The sequence below is a fragment of the Macaca nemestrina genome, chromosome 13, assembly GCF_043159975.1.
Source record: "Macaca nemestrina isolate mMacNem1 chromosome 13, mMacNem.hap1, whole genome shotgun sequence".
Lineage (NCBI taxonomy): Eukaryota > Metazoa > Chordata > Mammalia > Primates > Cercopithecidae > Macaca > Macaca nemestrina.
In genome coordinates, this window is record NC_092137.1 from 118,714,090 (window position 1) to 118,738,712 (window position 24,623).

At 42.8% G+C, this 24,623-nt stretch overlaps 1 protein-coding gene across 7 annotated transcripts in view; it reads left to right on the forward strand.

The window, feature by feature from the left end:
* Positions 1–24,623, forward strand: part of LOC105490094 (ALF transcription elongation factor 3) — a 620,895-nt gene that overhangs the window by 112,349 nt on the left and 483,923 nt on the right. For 4 of the 7 annotated variants that reach the window (XM_071077266.1, XM_071077269.1, XM_071077264.1 and 1 more), the window contains 4 exons: positions 18,982–19,056; positions 21,625–21,745; positions 23,090–23,402; positions 23,532–23,917. In XM_071077266.1, coding sequence (XP_070933367.1) covers positions 18,982–19,056; positions 21,625–21,745; positions 23,090–23,402; positions 23,532–23,917 — 895 coding nt within the window. The remainder of the gene's footprint in view (positions 1–18,981; positions 19,057–21,624; positions 21,746–23,089; positions 23,403–23,531; positions 23,918–24,623) is intronic. The other 3 variants (XM_071077265.1, XM_071077267.1, XM_071077268.1) reach the window with 1 other exon arrangement.

Here is a 24,623-nt window from a genome sequence, read left to right on the forward strand (position 1 = left end):
TTGCATTCATCATCACAGTATCATATAGAATAGTTTCACTGCCTGAAAACATCTCCTGTACTTTACATTCAACCCTCTCTACCTTCCTGTCCCCAACCTGGAAACTACTCTATATTTTGCTTTTCTCAGCATGTCATATAATTGGAATCATCCAATATGTAGCTTTACAGGCTGGCCTCTTTCATTTAACAATATGCATTTAAGATTCATCTATGTATTTTTGTGACTTGCTACCTCATTTCTTTTCATTGTTGAATAATATTCCATTATGAATGTACCACCAATGGTTCATCTATTGAAGCACATCTCGATTGCTTTCAGATTTTGGTGATTATGAATAAATCTCCTATAAACATTTGCACGTAGATTTTTGTATGGACATACGTTTTCAGATCAATTGGGTAGATATCTAGGAGCATGATTGCTGGATTGCATGGTGGGACTATGTTTAGTTTCTAAGAAATTGCCGAACTGCCTTCCTAAGCAGCCATATCCAGCTGCTTATATTCCAGCCAGCTCTGCATCTTTCCCAACAGCTGTGTTAGCTTTTTGGATTTTAGTCATCACAATAGGTGTGTAGCAATATCTCATTGTTTTATTTTGCAACTCCCCAATGACAAACCATAGTGTAAAATTGAGGTTAAACTTCTAGGATGCTGTTATTTTGCTATTGATACCTAGTGAGGAAAATTACATATATAGTGTTTTATCTGAAATATTAATGAAATGTGTCAACATGTATAATTGTGAAACAATTTTTAAGGCTCAAATCTACTTTTAAAAAATTGTGGTAAAATATATATAGTAATAAGTTTACTTTCTTCCTCCTCCTCCTCCTCTTCCTCCTCCTCCTCCTTTTCTTCTTCTTCTCCTCCTCCTCCTCCTTCTCTTCCTCCTTCTCTTCCTCCTTCTCTTCCTCCTTCTCTTCCTCCTTCTCTTCCTCCTTTTCCTCCTCCTTCTCCTCCTCCTTCTCCTTCTCCTCCTTCTTCTTCTTCTTTTATTATTATTATTATTATTTTGAGTCTTGCTCTCTCACCCAGGATGGAGTGCAGTGGCACGATCTCAGGTCACTGCAGCCTTGACCACTCAGGCTCAGGTGATCCTCTTACCTCAGCCTACTGAGTAGCTGGGACTACAGGCACATACCACCATGCCTGGCTAATTATTTTGTATTTTTAGTAGAGTCAGGGTTTTGCCATATTGCTCAGGCTGGTCTTAAACTCCCGGGCTCAAGCAATCTACCTGCCTTGGTCTCCCAAAGTGTTCAGATTACAGGCATGAGCCACTGTGCCCAACCAGCTATTTTTAAGTATGTAGTTCGGTCGTGTTAAGTAACGTTCATGTTGTTGTACAACCAATCTCTTTTCATTTTGCAAAACTGAAATTATATCTATTAAACAACAAATGCTGTTTTCCCACTCTCTGCAAACCCTGGTGGCTGTCCTTCTACTTTCTGTCTCAATGAATTTGATTACCCTGGATTCCTCTTGTAAGTGGAATCATGCAGCATTTGTCTCTTTGTGACTGGCTTATTTCACTCAGCATAATATCCTGAAGGCCCATCCTTGTTGTATGCATTAGTGTGTTGGGGATCCCATCACAAAATGCCACAGACGGGGTGGCTTAGACAGCAGAAACTTATCTTCTCACCATTCTGGAGGCTGGAATTCCATGATCAAGGTGCTGGCCAGTTTCCTCTGATGCCTCTGCCCCTGGCTTGCGCGTGGCCTCTTGCTGCCTCTTCACGTGGCCTTTCTTCTGTGCCCGAGCATCCCTGATGCCGCTCTGTGTCTGTCTCAGTTTCCTCCTCTCACAAGGACACCAGTCAGATTGGGTTAGGGCTCACCCTAATGACCCCATTTTAACTAATCACCTCTTTAGGGACCCTGTGTCCAAATACAGTAGCTACTGGGGGTTAGGGCTTCAACATACGGCTTTTCGGGGGACATAATTCAGCCTGTCACATTGACCACATATTAGGATTTTCTTTCTTCTTAAGGTTGAATAATATTCCATTGTATGAGCATGTACACTTTAAAAATCTGTTCATTGATCAAGACTTGAGTTGTTTCCACCTCTTGGTTATTGTGCTTTATGCTGCTGTGAACGTGGGTATGTGGATATCTCTCCGAGACCCTGCTCTCAGTTCTTTTGGATACAGTTCTTTTGGAATAATCCCAGAAGTAGGATTATTGAATCATGTTATAATTCTACTTTCAATTTTTTGAGGAACCTCCCATACTATTTTGCACAGTAGTTGTGCCCACTTTGTATTTCCACCAGCAGTGCTCAAGGGTTTCTTTGCAGTGTCTCCACATCCTCACCAACCCTGGTTATTTTCTGTTTTTTTGAGAGTAGCCATCCTACTAGGTATAAGGAATAATAAATGTTTAATATAAACAAATTCAAAAATGGTAAGAACAGAAAATGGAAAAATGAAATTTTATTTCTTCTGTATCTCAAGAATAGCCACTGTTAACATCTTAGTGGTCTTTTAGATTTTATTTTATGGATATATTCATGTATATATATGTCTATGCGCACAAATATCCATTTATATAATGTAAACATTTTATATTGTTTATATGATTTTCCCATTTAACATTACATTATGAGCCTTTCCTGTGTCATTACATATTATTGAGGTACATAAGTATTAATAGCTACATAATGATTTAATTATTTTCTGATTATTACACGTTAGATTTCTTCTAGTTTGCCTCTCTTCTGTACAATTCTCTGAGGAAAATTCATACATACAAATCTGAACATTTCTGACAGGTTTCTTTGGTCAGATTCCTAGGAGGAGATTATCGAGGTAAAAGGTTCTTTTTAAAGGTTCTGAATATGTACTGCAAAATACAAAATTGTTTTTAGGAAGTTTCTTCTGATTTACTCTTCCTTCAGCTGGCTGGGGGACACCACTGTCACCGGTATTGAATGTTACCTTTCCAACTAATTGAAAAAAACTCTTTCAGCTTCGTAGGTAAAAATGGTTTCACCTTGATTTGGTTTGTATTTCCTTCTTGATTAATGAAGATATGCAGTTTTCAGATATTTATCATTCTTTTGTGAATTTAATGTGCCTGATGCCTGATAATTCACATGGATAGTAAATGGCACAGTGAATTTGCAGAATTACCAATGTTTTCATAGTACAGTAATGAGATACTATTAGTTAACAACTTTTAATGTTTAAGAAAATACAATATGCTTAACATTAATATTAAAAAATGGTGTTACATAATGATGATTTCCTTGCTGTGTAAGACTGGTAAATCCTAGTCAGAAAAAACCGCTTAAAATGTAAATATTTGGGAACAGGGAACACGTTTTTATCTAAAATTCTAATTTTATTACATACTAACTTGAGAAGAAATAATAAGTCATGTTTATCAAACAGCAAAGTGTGACTAGATAGGAGTAAAGGATATGGTTTTATGCAAAAACGGAAGACTACTGATGAAATTTTAAAGGTAGGAGAGAGATGGTTAGGGAGATGAATAAGGAAGAGGAATAGACAGTTAGTAAATCTGTAGCCAGGAGAGTAGAATTCAGAGTTCCTGGAAGACCTTGGCAGGTCAGTACATTGTTATTTATCTACAAACTAAAAAGTTCTAGAAGCCTTGGTACCCAAGTTCAGTCTGGAGGTCCTGTATCTCTTGGAAGGAGACAAGTTGAGTTTATAAAGAGAAACCCTCAGGCCTAGTGTCAGAAGACCTGCTGTCTTCTGAGGTATCCTGGGGAATAATGCAGCTTATTTATCAGAGACCCCCATTATTCTGGGGCAGATGCAAAATAGATACAGTGAACTTATTTTTGTTTTTCGCCTGCCTGAGTACAGAATAATTACTTTGAGATTTGGGATGTCCTTAGTCAACCTGGAGTTTGGTTGGGATTAAAGTCTATAGGATAGGTTTGTGGAAAGATTGGTCTAGTTCACCTTTTTTCTCTGTTTATTTGGTTTTATTTTTCCATAGGTTATTGGGGTACAGGTGGTGTTTGGTTATGTGAGTAAGTTCTTTAGTGGTGATTTGTGGGATTTTGGTGCACTCATCACCTGAGCAGTAAACACTGCACCCTATTTGTAGTCTTTTATCCCTTGCCCCCTCCCCATCCTTCCCCCCAAGTCCCCAAAGTCCATTGTATCTTTCTTACACCTTTTTGTCCTCATAGCTTAGCTCCCACATATCAGTGAGAACACACAGTGTTTGATTTTCCGTTCCTGAGTTACTTCGCTTAGAATAATAATCTCCAGTCTTATCCTGGTCACTGCAAATGTCGTTAATTCATTTCTTTTTATGGCTAAGTAGTATTCCATTTTATATACACATATATATGTATACACACACACACATATATCAATCACAGTTTCTTTATCCACTCGTTGATTGATGGGCATTTGGGTTGGTTCCACGGTTTTGTGGTTGTGAATTGTGCTGCTATAAATGTGTGCGCAAGTATCTTTTTCGTATAATGACTTCTTTTCCTCTGGGTAGATACCCAGTAGTGGGATTGCTGGATCAAATAATAGTTCTACTTTTAAATCTTTAAGGAATCTCACACCGTTTTCCATAGTGGCTGTGCCAGTTTATATTCCCCCCATCAGGGTGATTCCCTGATCACCATGTCCGCGCCAACATCTATTGTGTTTTGATTTTTTGATTATGGCCATTCTTGCAGGAGTAAGGTGGTATCACATTGTGGTTTTGATTTGCATTTCCCTGATGATTAGTGATGGTGAGCATTTTTTCATATGTTTGTTGGCCATTTGTGTATCGTCTTTTGAGAATTGTCTATTCATGTCCTTAGCCCACTTTTTTTAATGGGATTGTTTGTTTTTTTCTTACTGACTTGTTTGAGTTCGTTGAAGATTCTGGATATTAATCCTTTGTCAGATGTATAGATTGTGAAGATTTTCTTCCACTCTGTGGGTTGTCTGTTTACTCTGCCAACTGTTCCTTTTGCCGTGCAAAAGCTCTTTAGTTTAATTAAGTCCCAGCTATTTATCATTGCTTTTATTGCATTTGCTTTTGGGTTCTTGTTCATGAAATCCTTGCCTAAGCCAATGTCTGGAAGGGTTTTTCCAATGTTATCTTCTAGAATTTTTAAAGTTTCAGGTCTTAGATTTAAGTCCTTAATCCATCTTGAGTTGATTTCTGTATAAGGTGAGAGATGAGGATCCAGTTTCATTCTCCTACATGTGGCTGGCCAGTTATTCCAGCACCACTTGCGGAAAAGGGGTTCTTTTCCGCATTTTATGTTTTTGTTTGCTTTGTCGAAGATCAGTGAGCTGTAAGTATTTGGGTTTATTTCTGGGTTCTCTATTCTGCTCCATTGGTCTCTGTGCCTATTGTTATACCAGTACCATGCTGTTTTGGTGGCTATGGCCTTATAGTATAGTTTGGAATCAGATAGTGTGATGCCTCCAGATTTGTTCTTTTTGCTTAGTCTTGCTTTGGCTATGCAGGCTCTTTTTTGGTTCCATATGAATTTTAAAATTGTTTTTTTTCTAATTCTTTGAAGAATGATGGTGGTATTTTGATGGGGGATTGCGTTGAATTTGTAAATTGCTTTTGGCAGTATGGTCGTTTTCACAATATTGATTCTACCCATCCATGAGCATTGGATGTGTTTCCATTTGTTTGTGTCATCTGTGATTTCTTTCAGCAGTGGTTTGTAGTTTTCCTTGTAGAGGTCTTTAGCCTCCTTGGTTAGGTATATTCCTAAGTAGTTTGCTTTTTTTGCAGCTATTGTAAAAGAGGTTGAGTTCCTGATTTAACTGTCTGCTTAGCTGCTGTTGGTGTATAGGAGAGCTACTGAATGGTCTAGTTCGTTTTTGAGGAGTAAGGAAGGAAGGGGTTGGTTAGAAGGAAGGAGAACCAAGAAAATAGGCCTAGCCTGCTAGGAAGAGCCAGGATCTTGGTATAGAGTAGCACATAATCCTGTGCTGTATTTGATAGTTACTACCTTAATTTTACATTTTTCACATTTATAGATAGTTTAGAAGGGAAAGAACAAATTGAAACTTACATTGTCAATATTTTAAAAACGTAATGCTTTGTATTTAAAAAGTAATATGTGTGGTAAAACCCCCAACTAAGGCAGAAGAATATAAATTATTCCCTACTACTCACCATTCTATCCTTCACCCCAAGATAACTATTTTAAAATTTTCATGTGTCTATAAATGCACACACATTTTACGTACAAGAGATTATATAGTCCATGCTTTTCTACAAATTATTCTTTTCACTTAATATTTATATCTTGGATATTCCCCATATCTATACATTTAAATCCACTCCATCCAGTGCAATGACTACAGTCTTGCATTGTATGAAGTGCTATAATTTGTTAACCAGCGTCCTAAGAATGGATATTTCATTTGTTTTACAATTATTTTTGTTTTATAATTATAAATAATTTTGTAGTGAAATTCTTTTTTTTTTTTTTTTTTTTTTGAGACGGAGTCTCGCTCTGTCGCCCAGGCTGGAGTGCAGTGGCGCGATCTCGGCTCACTGCAAGCTCCGCCTCCCGGGTTCACGCCATTCTCCTGCCTCAGGCTCCCGAGTAGCTGGGACTACAGGTGCCCACAACCGCACCCGGCTAATTTTTTGTATTTTTAGTAGAGACGGGGTTTCACCGTGGTCTCGATCTCCTGACCTTGTGATCCGCCCGCCTCGGCCTCCCAAAGTGCTGGGATTACAGGCGTGAGCCACCGCGCCCGGCCACTTTGTAGTGAAATTCTAAACATGAAAGGTATATTCCTAAATGTGCTATTGCTGGTTCAAAGTCAGTGTCTAATGACAGTCTACCGAGGCTACCTGTCTGAGATGGAGAGAGAGTGTTTCTTTCTGAACTGTGGCTATGTTAATCGTCTTTCATTCAGGTATTAATGATATTTTACCTCGGCAGAGCAATTTAACATTGCCAACCACTGATCACAATGTATGGATTGGTTTCTTAACCCTGCTTGAGATGAGGGTCTAAGGCACAGAGTCCTGACCTGTCTCCGCTTGGACCTTAGCTGAATCTTCTCATTTCTGGCACAATGTTAATATCTTTGAAGGTAGAGGGGGCTCCATGGAAACTATGGGTCCAGTGATAGGAAGTATTCTTCTTGTTTGATGGGAAGCCTTGCTGTCTCTCCCTCTTCTGTAATTCTGAGATGACCCAGAATCATTTGCTTCTTGTTCAAGACACCTTCAAGTTTAGTAATTTTCTAGTATGTTTCCCAGAAGATATGTAGTATCTTCTGTTAATGCATGTAGAATTTTAATTCCAAAAGGACAATGTGACGCTTCCGTGTTTCTTTGTGCCAGTCATAAACAAAATTTGGTAAAAGCTAGCTTGATCAACTGCTTGAGGCCGCTGCTTCCAGAATGTACCTGAAGCAGCTTTATATGTTATAGTATGTGCTTTACTCTCCAGGAAGACCAGACAAATCTCACTTATTGTTTATCTTTACTTGTTCAGTGAAGGGAGGGCTTCAGTGAGAAGGAACACCAGATATTTATTCATCCATCCATTCGACAAATGGTAATTGAGTGCTTACTGGGAGCCAGGCGTTGTTCTCAGCTAAGCTGAGAGGTGTGTTCTCTGAAGTCCAGGGGATGCAGACCCCAAAGGGCCCAGACAGCTGGGAAACCCAGATGGAAGCCCACAGAATGGAGGCCGGCTACCTCGGCAGAGGGCTAATTGATGTTGAGTTGGCAGAGATCAAGGATGTGGAGAAATGTGAAATGTCTGTCCCCACCTCTTCTTGTGTGTCCTACTAAATGCCTGACCCCACCTACCCTAGCTTGTCATTTGTTCTGTGCAGTGTTTTGAGAAAGAAGAGCCTTCATGGCTTCATGGCTCTTCATGGGCTCTCTTCACATTATACATTTATCTCCGTATCACAGAGCTAGCTGCCTGTATTGCCTGTGGCATTGGACTTGCTGTGTTTTATGTGGGTCTATATGGAAAACATAAAAAGAGACAGACAGGGCCAGGCACGGTGGCTCATGCCTGTAATCTTAGCACTTTGGGAGGCCAAGGCAGGTGGATCGCTTGTGGTCAGGAGTTCAAGACCAGCCTGGCTAACATGGCAAAACCCCATCTCTACTAAAAATAAAAAAAATTGGCCAGGCATGGTGGCGCTTGCCTGTGATCCCAGCTACTTGGGAGGCTGAGACATGAGAATCGTTTGAGCCCGGGAGGCGGAGGTCGCAGTGAGCCGAAATCATACCACTGCACTCCAGCCCAGAAGGCAGAGTGAGACTCTGTCTCCCCCCAAAAAAGTGGGGAAAGGGAGGAAAAGAAAAAGAAAAGAGGGGAGACATTTTAAGGTGAGAGGAAACAAACACGTTGTCAGAGTGGACTTCATGTCCTCTTTGCAACATTTCTTAAAGATTTGTGATAATGATCGTGCTTAGGCAGCCCCATGATGTATAACATTCCTAATGTTCTAGGGAATCGAGTAAAATATTTGTATGATAGATTAGGTGTCTAACTGAAATTGGGAACTTGTGAGTGATGCCACAGCTGTAGGAAGACCCCTTGGTTTTCTGACATTGTTATATGGATATTTAGAATTAATCGTCTTTAGTGTCACTAGCATGGAATGAATTATAGAACTGTGGAATTCAAATAATTCATAATTCTTAATGTCTTCCTCTGAGTCAAGCTTAATTGACTACAGAGTTTTCACCAAAGGAAGTTGTAGAAACGTCCTCTGCAGTATCTGTGTGGAAGTTGTGGTCATAGACATTTTTTGTCCTGTGTAGCTGGTACCTTGTGTATAATGAGCATTAAATATTTTTTTAATTAAAAAGCATAAACTTTAAAAAATTTAAATTGTTTTTAATATCCACAATTTCCTATGCAACTTAGAATCTAATACTTACTGTGTGACTCTGGCAAACTGTTTAAATTTTCTAAGCCCCACTTTTTTCATTGATGAAAGGCCGTTGTCTTATAAAATGAGCATAATAATGTTTATGGCGCAGATCTTGTATCATTTTTAGATTTATATGCTTTTATTAAAATTTTGTGTTTTGTATTATAAATAAGGACAACATAACAGTTTTGTTGAGGGGGGTAAATAAAATAACAAATATAAACTTTCTTTACAAGTTCTCCAGCACCAGGCTCAATATTACTGTTATTATGATCCCCATTATTACTAAATTCTTTAACCATAAATAAAACATAGGACCCAGGATCTGAATGGGGTTTAGTTCTGTGTGTTCGAATGGTGATATGCATACAGCCTAAATTTTGAAAAGGAAGGAAAAAGCATGAAACATTCATTTACTACATATTCTTAATGTATCTTATACTGTTTTATTCAGTGCCAACTCTGTGCCAGTGTGCGAACAGGAAAACCAGATTGCGTGTTTGGGGAAACCAGGAATTAGAGTGCCAGGCACTCTCCTGTATGCTGAGGATACAGTTTGATAGAAACTAGATGTAGACTTTCTTCTTATGGTACGGTTTAATAAAGGATTCAGATAATTAGCATAAGAAGTGCCATTATGCGGGAGAGTGGAGGGTTCTATGTAGGACTTATGCAGGGCCCCAAGGTTTGGTGAGGGGAGTCTGGGAATGTTCCCAAAAGGGAAAAATCACTAAAGTGAGACCTTCAGGACAAGGAGGAGGTGGGCAGGTGGACAGCAGAGGTGTTCAAGGCACAGGAACGAGCCATAACATAGCAGTTGGGAAGATTGGGAGCTGACCTTGAGCAGATGAGCAGGGGCTAGGTCCTGCAAAGCCGTGGCTACCAGACTGGGACTCTCTCCTGAGGGGAGGGCAGTGGCATGACCAACTGCTCTTTTTTTAAGAAACACCACCTTGGCTTGACGGTGGAGGAGCGATTGGGCTGGGGTAGGAAGGACAGCTGGGAGGTGTATTTTAGGAGGCTTTGCAGGGGGCTGAGAGGGAGAACATGGAGGCCTGGGCCAAGGAGTTGGCAGTGTGGAAGGAGAGAGTTGGACAAATGTGAGCGGTCTTCAGGTAGTAGAGTTGACAGGTCTAGAGGGGGTTGATTGGATATGGGGGGCATGGGAAATGGCAGAGTCCAGATGATGCCCAGATTTCTGACCCAGGCAACTAGGTGGGTAGTGCTGCCATCTGTTGACACAGGCAACAAGTGGAGGCTGGGGTTGGGGTCGGCATGTTGGTGAGCTAAGTCTGGACATGCAGGCTGTCTATGAGAAACCTGACTTGAGAAGGCCACATAGGGAGTTGGATAATTGGTAGCTGAGAAGAGAGATTTGAGTGAGTCTTGGAGACTTGCACAACATCAACATGAAGATGGCACCTGAAGGCAAGGAATGAATGACGTGTCCCAGGAAGACTGTCACTTGGGAAGAGACCAGGTTTCGCACAGAGCCTGGAGTGGCACAGGAGGGAAACATGGCAAGCAAACTGAGGAGCAACCAGAGAGACAAGAGGGAGACCGTGATCTCATGGTACCAGAGGGCCAGGGAAGGAGGGCTCTGAAGGGCAATGCTAGCCAAGGGGAGGTAGGAGAGTGAAACGCATCCACGGATTGCCCCATGAGGAAGTTGAATCCTGGCTGCGAACAGGAGAACCAGATTGCATGTTTAGGGAAACCAGGAATTGGAGAGAGAGAGCAAGTGTAGACAGCTTTGCAGAAAACTACGGCTGGTAAGAGAAGGTGTAATGGCAAGAAAGAGGCTCAGGGAGGCTTATCGTTCTCTTTTTCTAAATACGGAGGGGCCTTGACCAGGTTTATTTGCTGATTCGAAAAAGCCAGTTGAGACCAAGAGCAAACAGGAGAAAGTGGCATCTGTGGGAAGGTGGGGTAGGGGGGACAGGCCTCAGAGCCCAGGTGGGAGAGTTAGCCTGGGGAGGAGAAAGGGCTGCCCTCAGAGAGGAGGAAGGGGTGTGAAGGCTGAGTGAGGGAAGGTTGGAGGAGGGAAATTGAGGCGCGTCTGACCGCTGGTGACTGAGGAACCGAGCCCCTGACCTCATACCCCGATTCCGCTTTTGTGGTGACCGCAGGGGCTGCGCTGTGTTCTCCTCCAGATTCTGATATTTTTATTGTCTTATTTCTCTCTTCTCTGTCCTCTTGACCCACTGAGACTGCTAGCTAAGCTTACAAACTGCCCGTACCAAAACAGGTCATTCTCTCTTCACACAGGGTGTCCTTCCCTCTCAGGTACATTCGTGAGTTTATTCTGGTAGTTTCCACCTGTGTTGTCTCCGTGGAGAACCGTGATGGTTGGCCTGTCAGGGTGATTAGCTATCATGAGGCATTTGGGGCCATGCATCTCCATTTAATTCTTCCTTTTTGAAAAGTCAGTTCTATTTATCTTCTTTCTAGCCTAGGGCTTGTCCTCTACCTTACAGGTAAGTTGATTCAGTTCAGTGGATAGCAGTAGTTCAAGGTGACTCTTACTCCTTTTCAGAAATCCCATTTCAACCTCAGCCTATCTCCTCAGTGGTCCTGGAGTCGAGTTGGATTCAGGAAGAGCGTGAGCTATTTTTTAAGGCTAATGTTGAGGGTTTCTGGGCCTTCTGGGTCCATGAGACTGACCCGCCTGAAGTGTCGGGACTGGTTGAGAGGACTCAGACACCCTTCTCCCTTCCGACTTCAGGCACCAGCCCATGACCCTGAGTGGCCACAGCAAGGATTGTGGGAAAGGGCATCATGGTTAATACATAAGCATGTTATAAAATATGACGCATTGTGTAGATAGCTTTTAAAATTCCTAGGAGCTGAAGTTTAGAAACTGGGGCCGTAAAGTGAAAATGAAATTTAACTGAGCATTTGGCGGAGGAAAAATAATTTACTGGCTCTCCCATGAAAAGCCCTGGGATTCAGCATCCTTCTCATCGCAGACACCTGTGATTAATGACAGCCCCGCGCTGCTGCTGGGAAAGGAGCGCTTTGAAATAGCATAGTAGGGACTTTGCAAGTGGGTCTCATTTGGTTAAGTTACTGCCTTTGTGAGGTTCTGCTGCATCTTTATATTCTACCAAGGAGAAGATGGTAAATCAGAGTAATTGCTTCATCCCAAGGCACTTTTATATTGTAAAGGAAGAAGGTCCTGTTAAGAAACTCAAATTAACTTCTGCTGTTTATACTATATGGAAAGACTCGGAAAGCTGCTTGTCATACAGCCTGGCAGTTTATTTATCATGGAACAATTCCATTAGAACCTGACACTTGTTCTCATGGCACCAAGACTTAGGATCCCTCAGGAAAAGCATTTAACCCTTGGAAATGCAAAGCTGTCATTTATCTGTCATCTCTCTAAAACCCACTGGAGTGTATTTACGAGAGAGATTTGAAACAGTCATCGTTCTGCTGAACTAGAAATGGAGCTGGGACTCAGTGAATGATCAGTGAAAAACTGATGAGTGTCCAGTACCAGTTTGCAGCGACTCGACTGTGCTAGCTCTCTCATAAAATGAACTCACTGTGGCATTCTGTATCTCTTAAGGAATTCAGTATGCAGAATTCACACTGAAAAACTGGTAGAATGTGGGAGTCGGTTTACCTTACAGCTTCTGAAATCGTCTGTTTGAAAAAATATAGGGACTAGGGTATTAGTTCACTGCTAGTGCTGTGTCATTTGAATTGCGTATTCCAGTTATATTTTATAGGTTTTAGAAGAATTCTTAAAATTAACCTATATATATCAACCAAGGAGGCTTAGCAGATCTTGGAAGAATGAACTGAAACAGTCATGATCCGTAAATTAACACCCTTTTGCCTAGCATTTACTAACAAAGGATGAAGGTACCATTTGTCAAAGCTTGTCAGTAAGCAGTTCCCCAGGGAGGCAGTGGAGCAGAGTCTAAGAATTTGGTGTCTGGTGCCAGACTGCCTGGCCTCACATCTAAGTGATGTCGCTTACTGGCTATGGGACTTGGACAGTGAAGAGCCTCTTGTTTCTTCACTGTAAACAGGGAGAATGCCTCTTGAGGTTTTAAATGCAGCAATTCATGTAAAGTCCATGCAGAGTAGTTGTTAACGAGCAACATTTAACGTGGGCCAGATGGACCTGGGAGGATGACATAGATCCAGAAAATTATTTGGGATGACGACTGTGGGTTAAACGTGTCTATGGTTGTTTGTGACTTTGTGACTCCCTTTAATGTCATAGTTTCTCAAAAGATATAGTACAGAAGTGGTTATGGCACAGACCACCCTCAGTATCATTCCTGTTCTGGTAGAACAGGTCAGCACAGCTAAAGTAAAGATCTAGAAATGCTCCCAGAAAATATTTTCAAGATTGAATTAAGATTGAGAAAACCTTTACTTGCTTGTGGTCAGAGACAAACAAGTAAAAGGGAACCGATATTTTTGAGGAGTCCATGGTAGAAGTAATGCACAGTGGGTGGAGGGAGTGTTGGTGACCCAATGTTATAGTGCTGTTGGGGGAAGGTAGACAGAACATTCATGGGAACTGAAATTACTTGGCTCATAAGAAAAATCCAGTATAAGTGAGCAGGGGCATAATCATATTCTTTAGGATTTAAAAATTTGTTATATGCACTGTTGACTATTTCTTACTCTTCAACAGATTTTTAACCACTAGCACCTTCACCACCACTTTCACCACCACCAATACCATTACCACCACCACCAGCATTGTCGTCATCACCACCATCACTAATGTCACCACCATTATCATCACAACCACTACCATCATTACCATTATCACCACTACCACCATCACCACCATCAGCATCACTACCATCACCATTATCATAACAGTCACCACCATCACCATCAGTACCACCAGCACCATCACCACCTTCATCACCAATACCATTACCACCACCATCACCACCACCACCATCAGCATCACTACCATCACCATTATCAACACAACCACCACCATCATCTCCATGGCCACCACTACCACCGCCACCATCACTACCACTATCACAACCACCACCATCACCATCACTACTACCACCACCATCACTATCACTGCCACTAACATGTTCACCACCATTACTGTCACCATCATCATGACCGCTACCACGGCCACCACCACCACCGCTACCACTGCCATCACCACCACTACCATCATCACCACCACTACTGTCACCATTATCATCACAACCACAGTCATCATCAGCGTCACCACAACTATCACCACCACCATCACTATCACCATTGCTACCACCACCATCACTACCACTACCACCACCATCACCACCATTATCACAATCATCACTATCATCACCACTACCACTGCTACCACGGCCACTACCACCAATACCTTCACCACTACTGTCACCAGTGCTACCACAACCACCATCACCATCACCACCACCACCACCATCACCATCACCACCACTGCCACCACCACCACCATAACCATCATCACCATCACCACCATCATCACTACTACCAGGACTTCTGCTGCCGCTATCACCACCACCACCACTGTCACCACCATTGCACCTGTATCATCACAACCACAACAACTCAGGGCTTCAAAGACTCCAGTTGGGAGATTCTTGCCTTTTTACCACGTTCTACCTTCAGCCTCACCTCCTCTGTCTGAGTTGACTCTGTCCCATGCTCCCTCTCTGCCTTTCAGTCCACCAGCTACGTCTATAGATTAAGAAGGGAATTTGCAAGTACACTTCAGCAACCTTGCTTTACTCTAATTTAAAAAACAATTTCTGATTTTTGTCATTTGTGTTATAAATAACAAGAGATGTTAATGAGTTTGACTCGTTAAATTTAAAACAATTGTTATAATTTTGGAGTGTTTGATTAAATTTCCTTAATTATACACGGTGCTTATGCTGCTGCTCTGGGGAGCAGGAGAGTTTCTGGGGAATGGTCTTCTCTCCTCCTTACGCCTTTTCTTCTTCCTGCTCACCCTCATGACTCCAAGTCCATGCCCAGGGAGCATGCTACCATATCGTCAGGTCTCAAAGTATCTGAAAAGATTGTCTTCTCTGTGGCCAGGCTGCTTAGAGGCAGCCTGATGCAAACTGTGAAAAGGGGGAGAGTGTTTCTGTTTCCTCTGAATCCACCCTTCATGCATTTGCTCCAAACCAAACGTGCTCTTAGGAAGGGATCAGACGAAACTATTTAGAGTGAGGTAGCAGTGATAAGTTAGCGGTGGGTAAACCACATAAATGAAACTTTAAATGAGGAATTCCACCTTGTTAAAGAACTAAGGTGGGCCGGGCACGGTGGCTCACACCTGTAATTCCAGCAATTTGGGTGGCCGGGGCGGGCGGATCACGAGGTCAGGAGATGGAGACCATCCTGGCTAACATGCTGAAACCCCATCTCTACTAAATATACAAAAAAAAAAAAAAAAATTAGCTGGTGTGGTGGCATGCGCCTGTAGTCCCAGCTACTCGGGAGGCTGAGGCAGAAGAATCACTTGAACCTGGGAAGTGGAAGTTGCAGTGAGATGAGATCGCCCCACTGCACTCCAGCATGGGCAACAGAGTGAGACTCCGTCTAAAAGAAAAAAAAGGAAGTAAGGTGGTATGGAGAGGATAACATAACAGCCTCTGTTATGTTATCCTCCCAAAGACCACTTACTAGTAATCCATGTATTTTGTACCTTTAAGCCCTTCTTCCTTTCCTTGTCCTTAACCTGCCCTTTTCTCAAGACCCAGCTCAAAGCTGGTCTCCTGAAGGAAACAATGCTGATTCCCTGTGCTACCCCTGCCCGTGCCCTGACCACAGGCTACTCACATTGTTTGCTTGTGAAGGGGTCCCCTTCCTCCTTCTCCCCATTCTCCTTGCCCCAGACTGTTGTCTTCTCATCAGCAGGATGGCTCAATCACAGCCCTGTCTCCCCAGTATCTGACACAGTGGCATTCAGAAAATGCTTTTGGGTGAAAGTGAATTGTGTTTTTGTTACTTGAAAAGGACAGTATTTTAAAAACATGCAAAACATGATAACTTTTTCCAAAAGATAGGGGAGAGGTGGTTCATTCTCTTCTCCTTGAATTCATTTATTTCTTAGACCCCCACAACCCTGGAGATACATCGGTAGTTTGGATAATTTTTAAAAAATAAGAATAAAACATTTTGATGATTCTAGTCGAGGGATACAATTGGCTTCATCTACCCTTGCCTAAAAGTCTCCTCCATGGGAAATGCAGTTTGCTTGGAGCAAGTGCTCCAAAACAAACTGCATTTCATCAGATTTCATCAGGCTGCATGTGGATGTGTGCGGTGGGGAGGAGGTTGTCCCTCCTGGCTGGCTGGGTCTGCTGAATCAACCTGTGGCTCAGCCAGAGGGCAGGCTGTCCTGGCTCCAGCACCTTTCTCACCAGTAGGGCAGCCTAGGGAGAGATTGGAGCAGGCTAATGAATGGGTAGCATTTGATAAAAGTAGTGACATCAGTAGCCCTCGCTGGGCAACTTTAGAATCTATCATTTAAAATTTTTTTTTATTCACTCCTCTATCTTCCATTCCACAGTTCTAGGTTACATGGGTCTGCTTTGTGTGTGTGCTGTGGAAAGAGACTGATTTCTGTCTTTTGTCAATTGGGGGCTGTAAACAATTGTAACAGCTGAGACTTTATTCCAGAATTCTCCTATGGTTCTCTCTGTCTGACTGGGAAATAGCTTGCCTTACTTCATTTATTGCTGTTTTGCCTCTGTGGGGCTCATGTTAACTAGTTTTCACTACTGGGCTTGTAGACATCAGGGTTTAGGAGGCGCCACCACTTGTTGGCTCCAGGGTAGCTCCTGTTCTCTGGGCAGAGCTGAGTAAGGTACTTTGGACATTGCTGTTCCTTCTACACAGTGTCTCTTTATGACATTGTTTTGATGATCAAACTCTTATCCTAAGTTTCTTGATCTTTATAAAAGTTAACCCAGTCATAATATTCACCATCACTGTCTTTCTCCAATGGGCATTGTGAGGATAATTAAGGGACATATAGGTGAAATGTTTTGAGCTCAGTGGAAGAGAGAAGCCATCAGGCTCATAGATGTTACTTTTACTTAGTTTCATGCTGTTACCATAGGATCAAGAATAGATGAATTTTGGAAATGATGACAGTTTCATGTTTAGACATCTATTTCTACTTAACCACCATCATTGGCCTTGGCTGGAGCTCTACAAGATACCTCAATTTATAGATTTAAAACAAATAAGTGAGAAATGATCAAAAATGTTTTTTACTACATTTTTATTTGCTATTTAAAAAAAAATTCTAAAAAAATAAATAGGCCTTTTTTTTTTGAGACGGAGTCTCGCTCTGTTGCCCAGGCTGGAGTGCAGTGGCGTGATCTCGGCTCACTGCAAGCTCCGCCTCCCGGGTTCACGCCATTCTCCTGCCTCAGCCTCCCGAGTAGCTGGAACTACAGGCGCCCACCACCATGCCTGGCTAGTTTTTTGTGTTTTTTAGTAGAGATGGGGTTTCACCATGTTAGCCAGGATGGCCTCGATCTCCTGACCTCGTGATCCACCCGTCTCGGCCTCCCGAAGTGCTGGGATTACAGACTTGAGCCACCGTGCCCGGCCTAAATAGGCCCTTTAAAAGGAGTTGATTAAAAAGTTTCATTTTTCTGGGAATGTTATACATCTGCAACAAATAATAATATTGAAGCAGTTGGCTACCTCCAATTTCATGCAAAATAAATAAATACATTTGGTGACATACATTTGAGGAATGTGATTTTTATAATTTTTATGGAAATAGGAACAACTTTACAGATGATAGAAGTTTTTACCATCTGCTGGTAACAAAGAAACATAACTCATAACGTGTGGCATATTTTGAGTTTAATGTATATGTCGGCATGCCGGGAATCGGAATTCTCTTAGACCTAAGTCAGCCATCCCAGGGGAAGCTGACCTGACTTTCAGCTTGTCAGGGGAAAGCTTTCTTTGCTTTTAAAGCATGATCTTCACATTGCTCAAATGGCAGAGGGATGAAGAGGGCTAAGCTTTCATGGCAAGAGATGAAGAGAGAGGCACTCTGCAGGCTGGTGAGCACCAGCACGATTTTCACTTGTAATTAGTGGAACGGGGGCTCACTGTCGAGAAGCTACTGTCTTTATGAGTCAAAACATTTAGTATTGGTGGAAAGGTGAGAGTTCAGACACTTAGGGAGATACAGGGGGTGAGAAGCCCAGCCTTTCTCTTACAGTGACAGCCGCTTTAAGCAAGTGACATTTTAGCTCCCTAGCCATGAAATGACATGTGGTGGGGGGGCTTGTGGTTCTAGTTAAGGAATGGGTGGGTTAGTTTTAAGAAGCAGCTTAGTAGAGGCTACAGAGCCGCCCACCAAGGAAGGAGGAGAGAAACCAAAGGGAAGACCTTGCCTTTTCAAGTTTCCTTTCCTCTCCTTTGAAGAAGTGGGGACGTTGCCATTTTGGGTCATCCTGGCTTCACCTTAGGGTGTGGAAGCATGGCACAAGCAGGATGGCCGGCCCCTGAAAAGACGGCTAGTGGATTTCCATTCATAGATTATGAGTAAGTGGTCCTGAGGGTGTCCACTCCTTCTTGGTCTTAGGAGCTGTAGGCTGGTTATGTGGGTAGAACCTCATTAGTGGATTTTATCTAGCAATCTGGATGCTTTAGAAAGCATCTCGGAGTGCTTTGGGGGTATCTTTCAGCTTAAAGGGGTTGGGGGATGAGGCAGGTTTAAAGAGGAGCCTCTTTTCTCTCACCTCCAACTTCTTCAGAGTAGGACATGACTCACAACTCCCAGACCCTGGAAATGTATTGGGTCCGATATCTGCCTGATTCATTTTGGTTTTTATCCTATTGCCTTTGTCTTAAACATTTAAGCCACACTGAAAAATAAGTGGAGTGTATGAATCTGTTTTCAGGGCTGCATCTGCTGTGGTCCCTTCCTTTGTTCATCTTGCCTCCCGTTCTGCCCCCTCTGGGATTCTGGATCCCTTCCCCTTGGCCTCTGGAAAATATGCGGACAGACTCGTGCATGCTAAGCTCCTCAAGGCTAATCAGGTTTAAAGTGCTTCCCCTTCTTGTGCTGTTTATATTTCTTGCAGGGGTGAAGACATCTTAAACCAGAGGAATGACTCTCTAGTTGTGGAATTTCAGTCATCAGCCAGCAGATGCAGGAGGTATTACTTTGGGCATGGGGGCTTTCTGAGAAGCCCCAAAATCATTCTCAATGACCACCTGCCTGCTCCATCTTACATAAGGCCACTCTGTGCATCACACTGGTCTTGTGTGTCTGGTTGAGTTGACCTGACTGAGGGCAACAAGCATGGGTGTGGGAGTCCCTGTGTGTATGGGAAGAGGGAAGAGTTGTGATGCATGCTGTGCAAGCCTTTTTTTTTTTTCTTTTGAGACGGAGTCTCGCTCTGTCGCCCAGGCTGGAGTGCGGTGGCGAGATCTTGGCTCACTGCAAGCTCCGCCTCCCAGGTTCACGCCATTCTCCTGCCTCAGCCTCCCGAGTAGCTGGGACTACAGGCACCCGCCACCACGCCCAGCTAATTTTTTGTATTTTTAGTAGAGACGGGGTTTCACTGTGTTAGTCAGGATGGTCTCGATCTCCTGATCTCGTGATCCGCCCGCCTCAGCCTCCCAAAGCGCTGGGATTACAGGCGTGAGCCACTGCGCCTGGCCGCTTTTTGTTTTTTAACTGCAGGTGTCAATATTGTTCCAAAAGCTAGAAGTTCATAATGAAACTAGAATTCTCCTGTTGATTAAAGACTACTTCATATCCATCCACAGTGTGGGTCATATGTTCTCAGAGCAGTCTCCATTTGAAATCCATGGAATGTTCGTGAAAGCCGGGGTTTCATATTACAGATGTCCACAAGCAGGGCAGGACCTTCATACCCTCTGCTGGGAACTGGAAGTCTGGTTCTGTGAATAAGAGTGTCTTTCCCATCTCCCACCTTCCTTAGGCTGGTCGCTGTCAGTCACCACAGCGACCCCAGAGAGTTCTTAGTGATCAGTGATCATGATGTTAGAGCTGTGAGCCTCCCAGTTGGTAGAAGATTCCAGAGGCTGCAGTCCCCGTTATATGAAGGTCACTGGTTGGACTCCCAAATCTAATAACTGTGGGTAATATACTAAGGATGAATTAAAATGCTAATAGGCTCCATGTTCTGGATATCGTTACATTCCCTAATCTTAAATTTAAATTAAATGCCTTAGGTGCTGCAGCAGCTTTGCCAGAAGCGTGTTTAGCATCGCATCACCCCTCACACAGCAAATTTAAAGTGCACCCCAGCCACGCGGGCAGAGTTAGGATAAGCAATATTTATTTCACAATAATTTGTGTGTCCCCTACAGCTACATGATACAAATACTCTCTGTTTTACTAAAGATAATTACTTAGCTTTTAAAAATCACAATTTTTATAAGTTCCTTTGAAGCCACCGATCCTTTTATTATTAGCAATATTTTATTAGCAATATGTTGGATTCTGTGGCATCTAAAGCTACTCCAAAGCCATTTTATAGATTACCTTCACATTTAAGCCTTATAACAGTGCCATGAAACACCCCTGCTTTATAATGAAGTCACTAAGGCGTAAAGAGACCGAGTGCCTTTTCCATCCCCCTGTCGCTGATTTGGGGAGAACCACATTTTGCAGGTGAGGGTCCCGACTCCCAGCTCAGCGTCTGCCCACCTGACCAAGTGGGAGCTGGAAGCAGAATGATGGCCAGGTCACTGAACCCACCTGCTTCTGCTGGGAAACGAGGACAGAGCTCATCTTAAGGGATCTGTAAGCTCTTTTCGTTGGGTAGCGTTGGTTCTGTTGTCTACATGGAGGCCAGATTTCTTTATCCAGGGAGCCAGAAAAACAAGTGCATTTCCTTCCTTCAGTAAACAGGTCACTTCCTCATCACTAGTTGAATTAGCCCCCTTGTTTTCTCCTTATTAGGGGGAAGGAACACTTTATTTCTTCCTCATTTCTTCCAGTTGTCTGGTGCCTGGCCACTTCATAATTGTATTTTGAGAGAATAGATATTAATTTTCTTCAACAAAAGGCCAAGTTCCTTGATGACACAACATAATTCAATTTCCGTTCTCTCCCCTCGTTGCCTGCACCCCTTCCTGCTGGCACATTTTTCATAGTTAGGAGGAGCGATAGTGTCAAATATATCAGAAGGAAGAATTGATTCAGTAGTCGTTTGACGACTTGACTGATTAACAGAGATCAGAAGAAGACTCATAACTGTGAAAACCACTGCAGCATGGAGTTTTAACAGCTCTTTAGGGAGCTAGTTAATGAAAGAATCACTACAGAAACAGCCATGCAAAAAGAAAGAAAGAAAAAGAACAGGAGCATTCCCGTATAACACTCAGAAGCTCTGTCATAGAGAAAATATGCTCATAATTTCTATTTACACATCACTGTAATTACCGTCTGCCTTAAGATTACGTTCAGTCTTCTCCTGTCAAAGTTGCTTAGATAGTTCCTCTTTCACACACTAGGAAGAGAAACCTAGTACTGGTTGGAACTGGTCCTGAGGATTCTTTTTCCCCCGATGCATGTAATTGTTAGACACCCCAGCACGCTGCCTGATTACTCTGGCTTTTGTCTTGTCCGTGTTCTTGTTATCATCACCATTTGTCCACGAACCAGACTTCTGCGCTCACATGAGTGTTACGTTGGGCTTTACAGTTTAATTTGTGTGTGTGGTTGTTCTGTCTTCTTTCTCCTGATGCAGTGTCTATGAGCCAGATAGAAATGCATTACGGAGGAAAGAACGAGAAAGAAGAAATCAAGAAACTCAACAGGATGACGGCACGTTTAATTCTAGTTACTCTCTCTTCAGTGAGCCCTACAAGGTAGATGGTTTTCAGTTGTTCATCTCTACCTTTCACTTGTTTCTCTCACTCCCTGTGAAGGTGGCCTTGACTAAAAGAATTGTCTGACCACACTTCACTGCATCTTCTGTCTGTTCAGCCCGGGGAAGACAGCTCAGCCACCAAGTGCAGGGTCTTCCCCCAGAAATTGAGGTGTGTGGTTCACATGGCTTTACTGGCTACTCCCTCAATAACATGCAACTTTTGTTTACTATTGACACCTGCTTGCTGTGATTTTTATTAATAATACAGACTTCATCTCTGCATTAACATATCAAGGTCAATCCCATTTGTTATGTTTTCTCAGATGTAGGAAAACAAACACTATTAGAAGGAGGTTGTGTTACATATTTGTCGTACATGGATCACGCTAGGATTAGAGTACCTGTTAGGGCTAATGAGAAAGAAAGTCTTAAGATTATTTCTCATTTTTACCAAAGGCCAGAAATATAACCTTGCTTCCAAAATGAAATGTCATCCCAGATTTCACAAATACCTTAGGCTGTGTGGAGCTCTGGGTTATTCCGGCTTCCTGCACGTTTAGCCCCTGTTCCTTTAAGCTTCACATTGACATCTCTTGCCTGTCACTCTGGATTTCTGGCAAGAATGATATTTAGACTAATCCTGAGCCAAATCTGAATTTTCAAGTAAAACTTCTAATGGGACTACAATTACAGGACAATCCAATCATAGAAAGACTTAATCCAGGTCATTTTTTAAAGTTGTAATAGTTAATTTTCCTGATTTCCAGGTAATCTGTTTTAGCTGCAACACACGCAAGACCAAGGATCGATCCACCTGTTCCTTTTTATTTTTTGAGATGGAGTCTCCTTCTGTCGCCCGGGCTGGAGTGCAGTGGCGCGATCTCGGCTCACTGCAACCTCTGCCTCCGGGTTCAAGTGATTCTCCTGCCTCAGTCTCCCGAGTAGCTGGGACTACAGGAGCCCGACACCACACCCTGCTAATTTTTGTATTTTTAGTAGAGACGGGGTTTCGCCGTGCTGGTCAGGCAGGTCTCAAACTCCTGACCTCAGGTATTCTGCCCACCTTGGCCTCCCAAAGTGCTGGGATTCCAGGCATGAGCCACTGTGCCTGGCCGGATAGATGCCTTTTTATGCACCCCGAGGCCATTACAGGCTTCCTATCCTGTTGCATCCCCAAGTGCTGACAGACACCTTCAGAAACGATGAGGATTTCGATCTCATCTCTCAGATCTCATTCCGCATGTGACAACCCTGACTCTGTGATTGATAAGGGCACCTGTCCATTATCTCCCGTGTTTCTGTTGTCTCTAACAATAGCGTGGATATGTTTTTCTTTCTCCAGACTAACAAGGGGGATGAACTGTCCAACCGGATCCAGAACACTTTAGGCAATTATGATGAAATGAAAGACTTTTTAACTGATAGATCCAATCAGAGTCATCTCGTCGGAGTTCCCAAACCTGGGGTTCCTCAGACTCCTGTGAACAAGATCGATGAACATTTTGTTGCAGATTCAAGAGCCCAGACCCAGCCCTCATCTATCGGTAGCACTACAACTTCCACACCAGCAGCTGTCCCCGTGCAGCAGACTAAGAGAGGCACTATGGGCTGGCAGAAGGCTGGGCACCCACCCTCCGACGGCCAACAGAGAGCAAGTAAGCACAGGCACAGCTTGCTTAATTTGCACAAATCTGCTAAAACCCAGAGAACCTTAATAAAAAAATAAAATCCCCGTGTATCGAGCCCCTCATCCTTATCTTCCTCTTCTTCTTCTTCCAACTCAGCACAACAGGGCTCTCTCAGGACCTTGCTTGGAGATGGTGTTGGCAGACAGCAGCCACGGGCCAAACAAGTATGCAATGTGGAGGTGGGCCTTCAGACCCAGGAGAGACCACCTGCCATGGCGGCCAAGCACAGCAGCAGCGGACACTGTGTTCAGAACTTTCCTCCATCCCTAGCTTCAAAACCCAGCCTGGTCCAGCAGAAACCGACCGCGTACGTGCGGCCGATGGACGGCCAAGATCAGGCCCCTGATGAGTCTCCTAAGCTGAAGTCGCCTTCGGAGACCAGCGTGCACTGCACATCGTACAGAGGAGTCCCCGCCAGCAAGCCGGAGCCAGCCAGAGCCAAGGCCAAGCTCTCCAAGTTCAGCATCCCCAAGCAGGTGGAGGTGAGTCTTTATCGGCACTGTTCACATGCAACTGCGTAGTTACAAGTGGCAACTTGACCCTTGTGAATTCAGTTTCCGTGTTTCTTGTTTTTCAGTGATGGGGTTGACTTCATGTGGTAGGATTTGTAGCCGTCATTAAAAGGGGAGGCAGACTTACATAATGATGTCTTAAAAATCTCAAATTTATTATAAATGAAATTTTTAGAGTTCCAGCAAATGCAGTTGTGTGTGTATGTATTAGTTAGGGAAGGAATGTCCCCTTCAGTATGGTTTGAGGATTTTCTTCTGAACAGCTAGTGTTCACTGAGGTATGAATAAAATTAAGAAATAAGTGAATAAGTGATTTCAGAAATAAGAAAAGCACTTACAGGCTATAATTTCAGTATCTAAATAGGTAAATTTTTATGTGAAAGAGTTCCAGAACTCTTTTAACATTTTTGTGTTTTGAAATATTTTAACACAAACTTTACCAAGTAAACCTCATAATAGTTTTTAAATTAATTGTTTAAATTATTCAACTTTGAATATGGTGAATTATTCAAATATTTTAGAAATCCTGTCCTGTGTCAGACCATATTCCAAATTGATGATGGTTGTGAAGAGTACATGAAGAAAAAAATATGACCATGCATACATATTTTTCGCTGTGATATGGTATACTAACTAAAATTAAATGTGAGTTCTAGAACATTATACTTAGGAACTG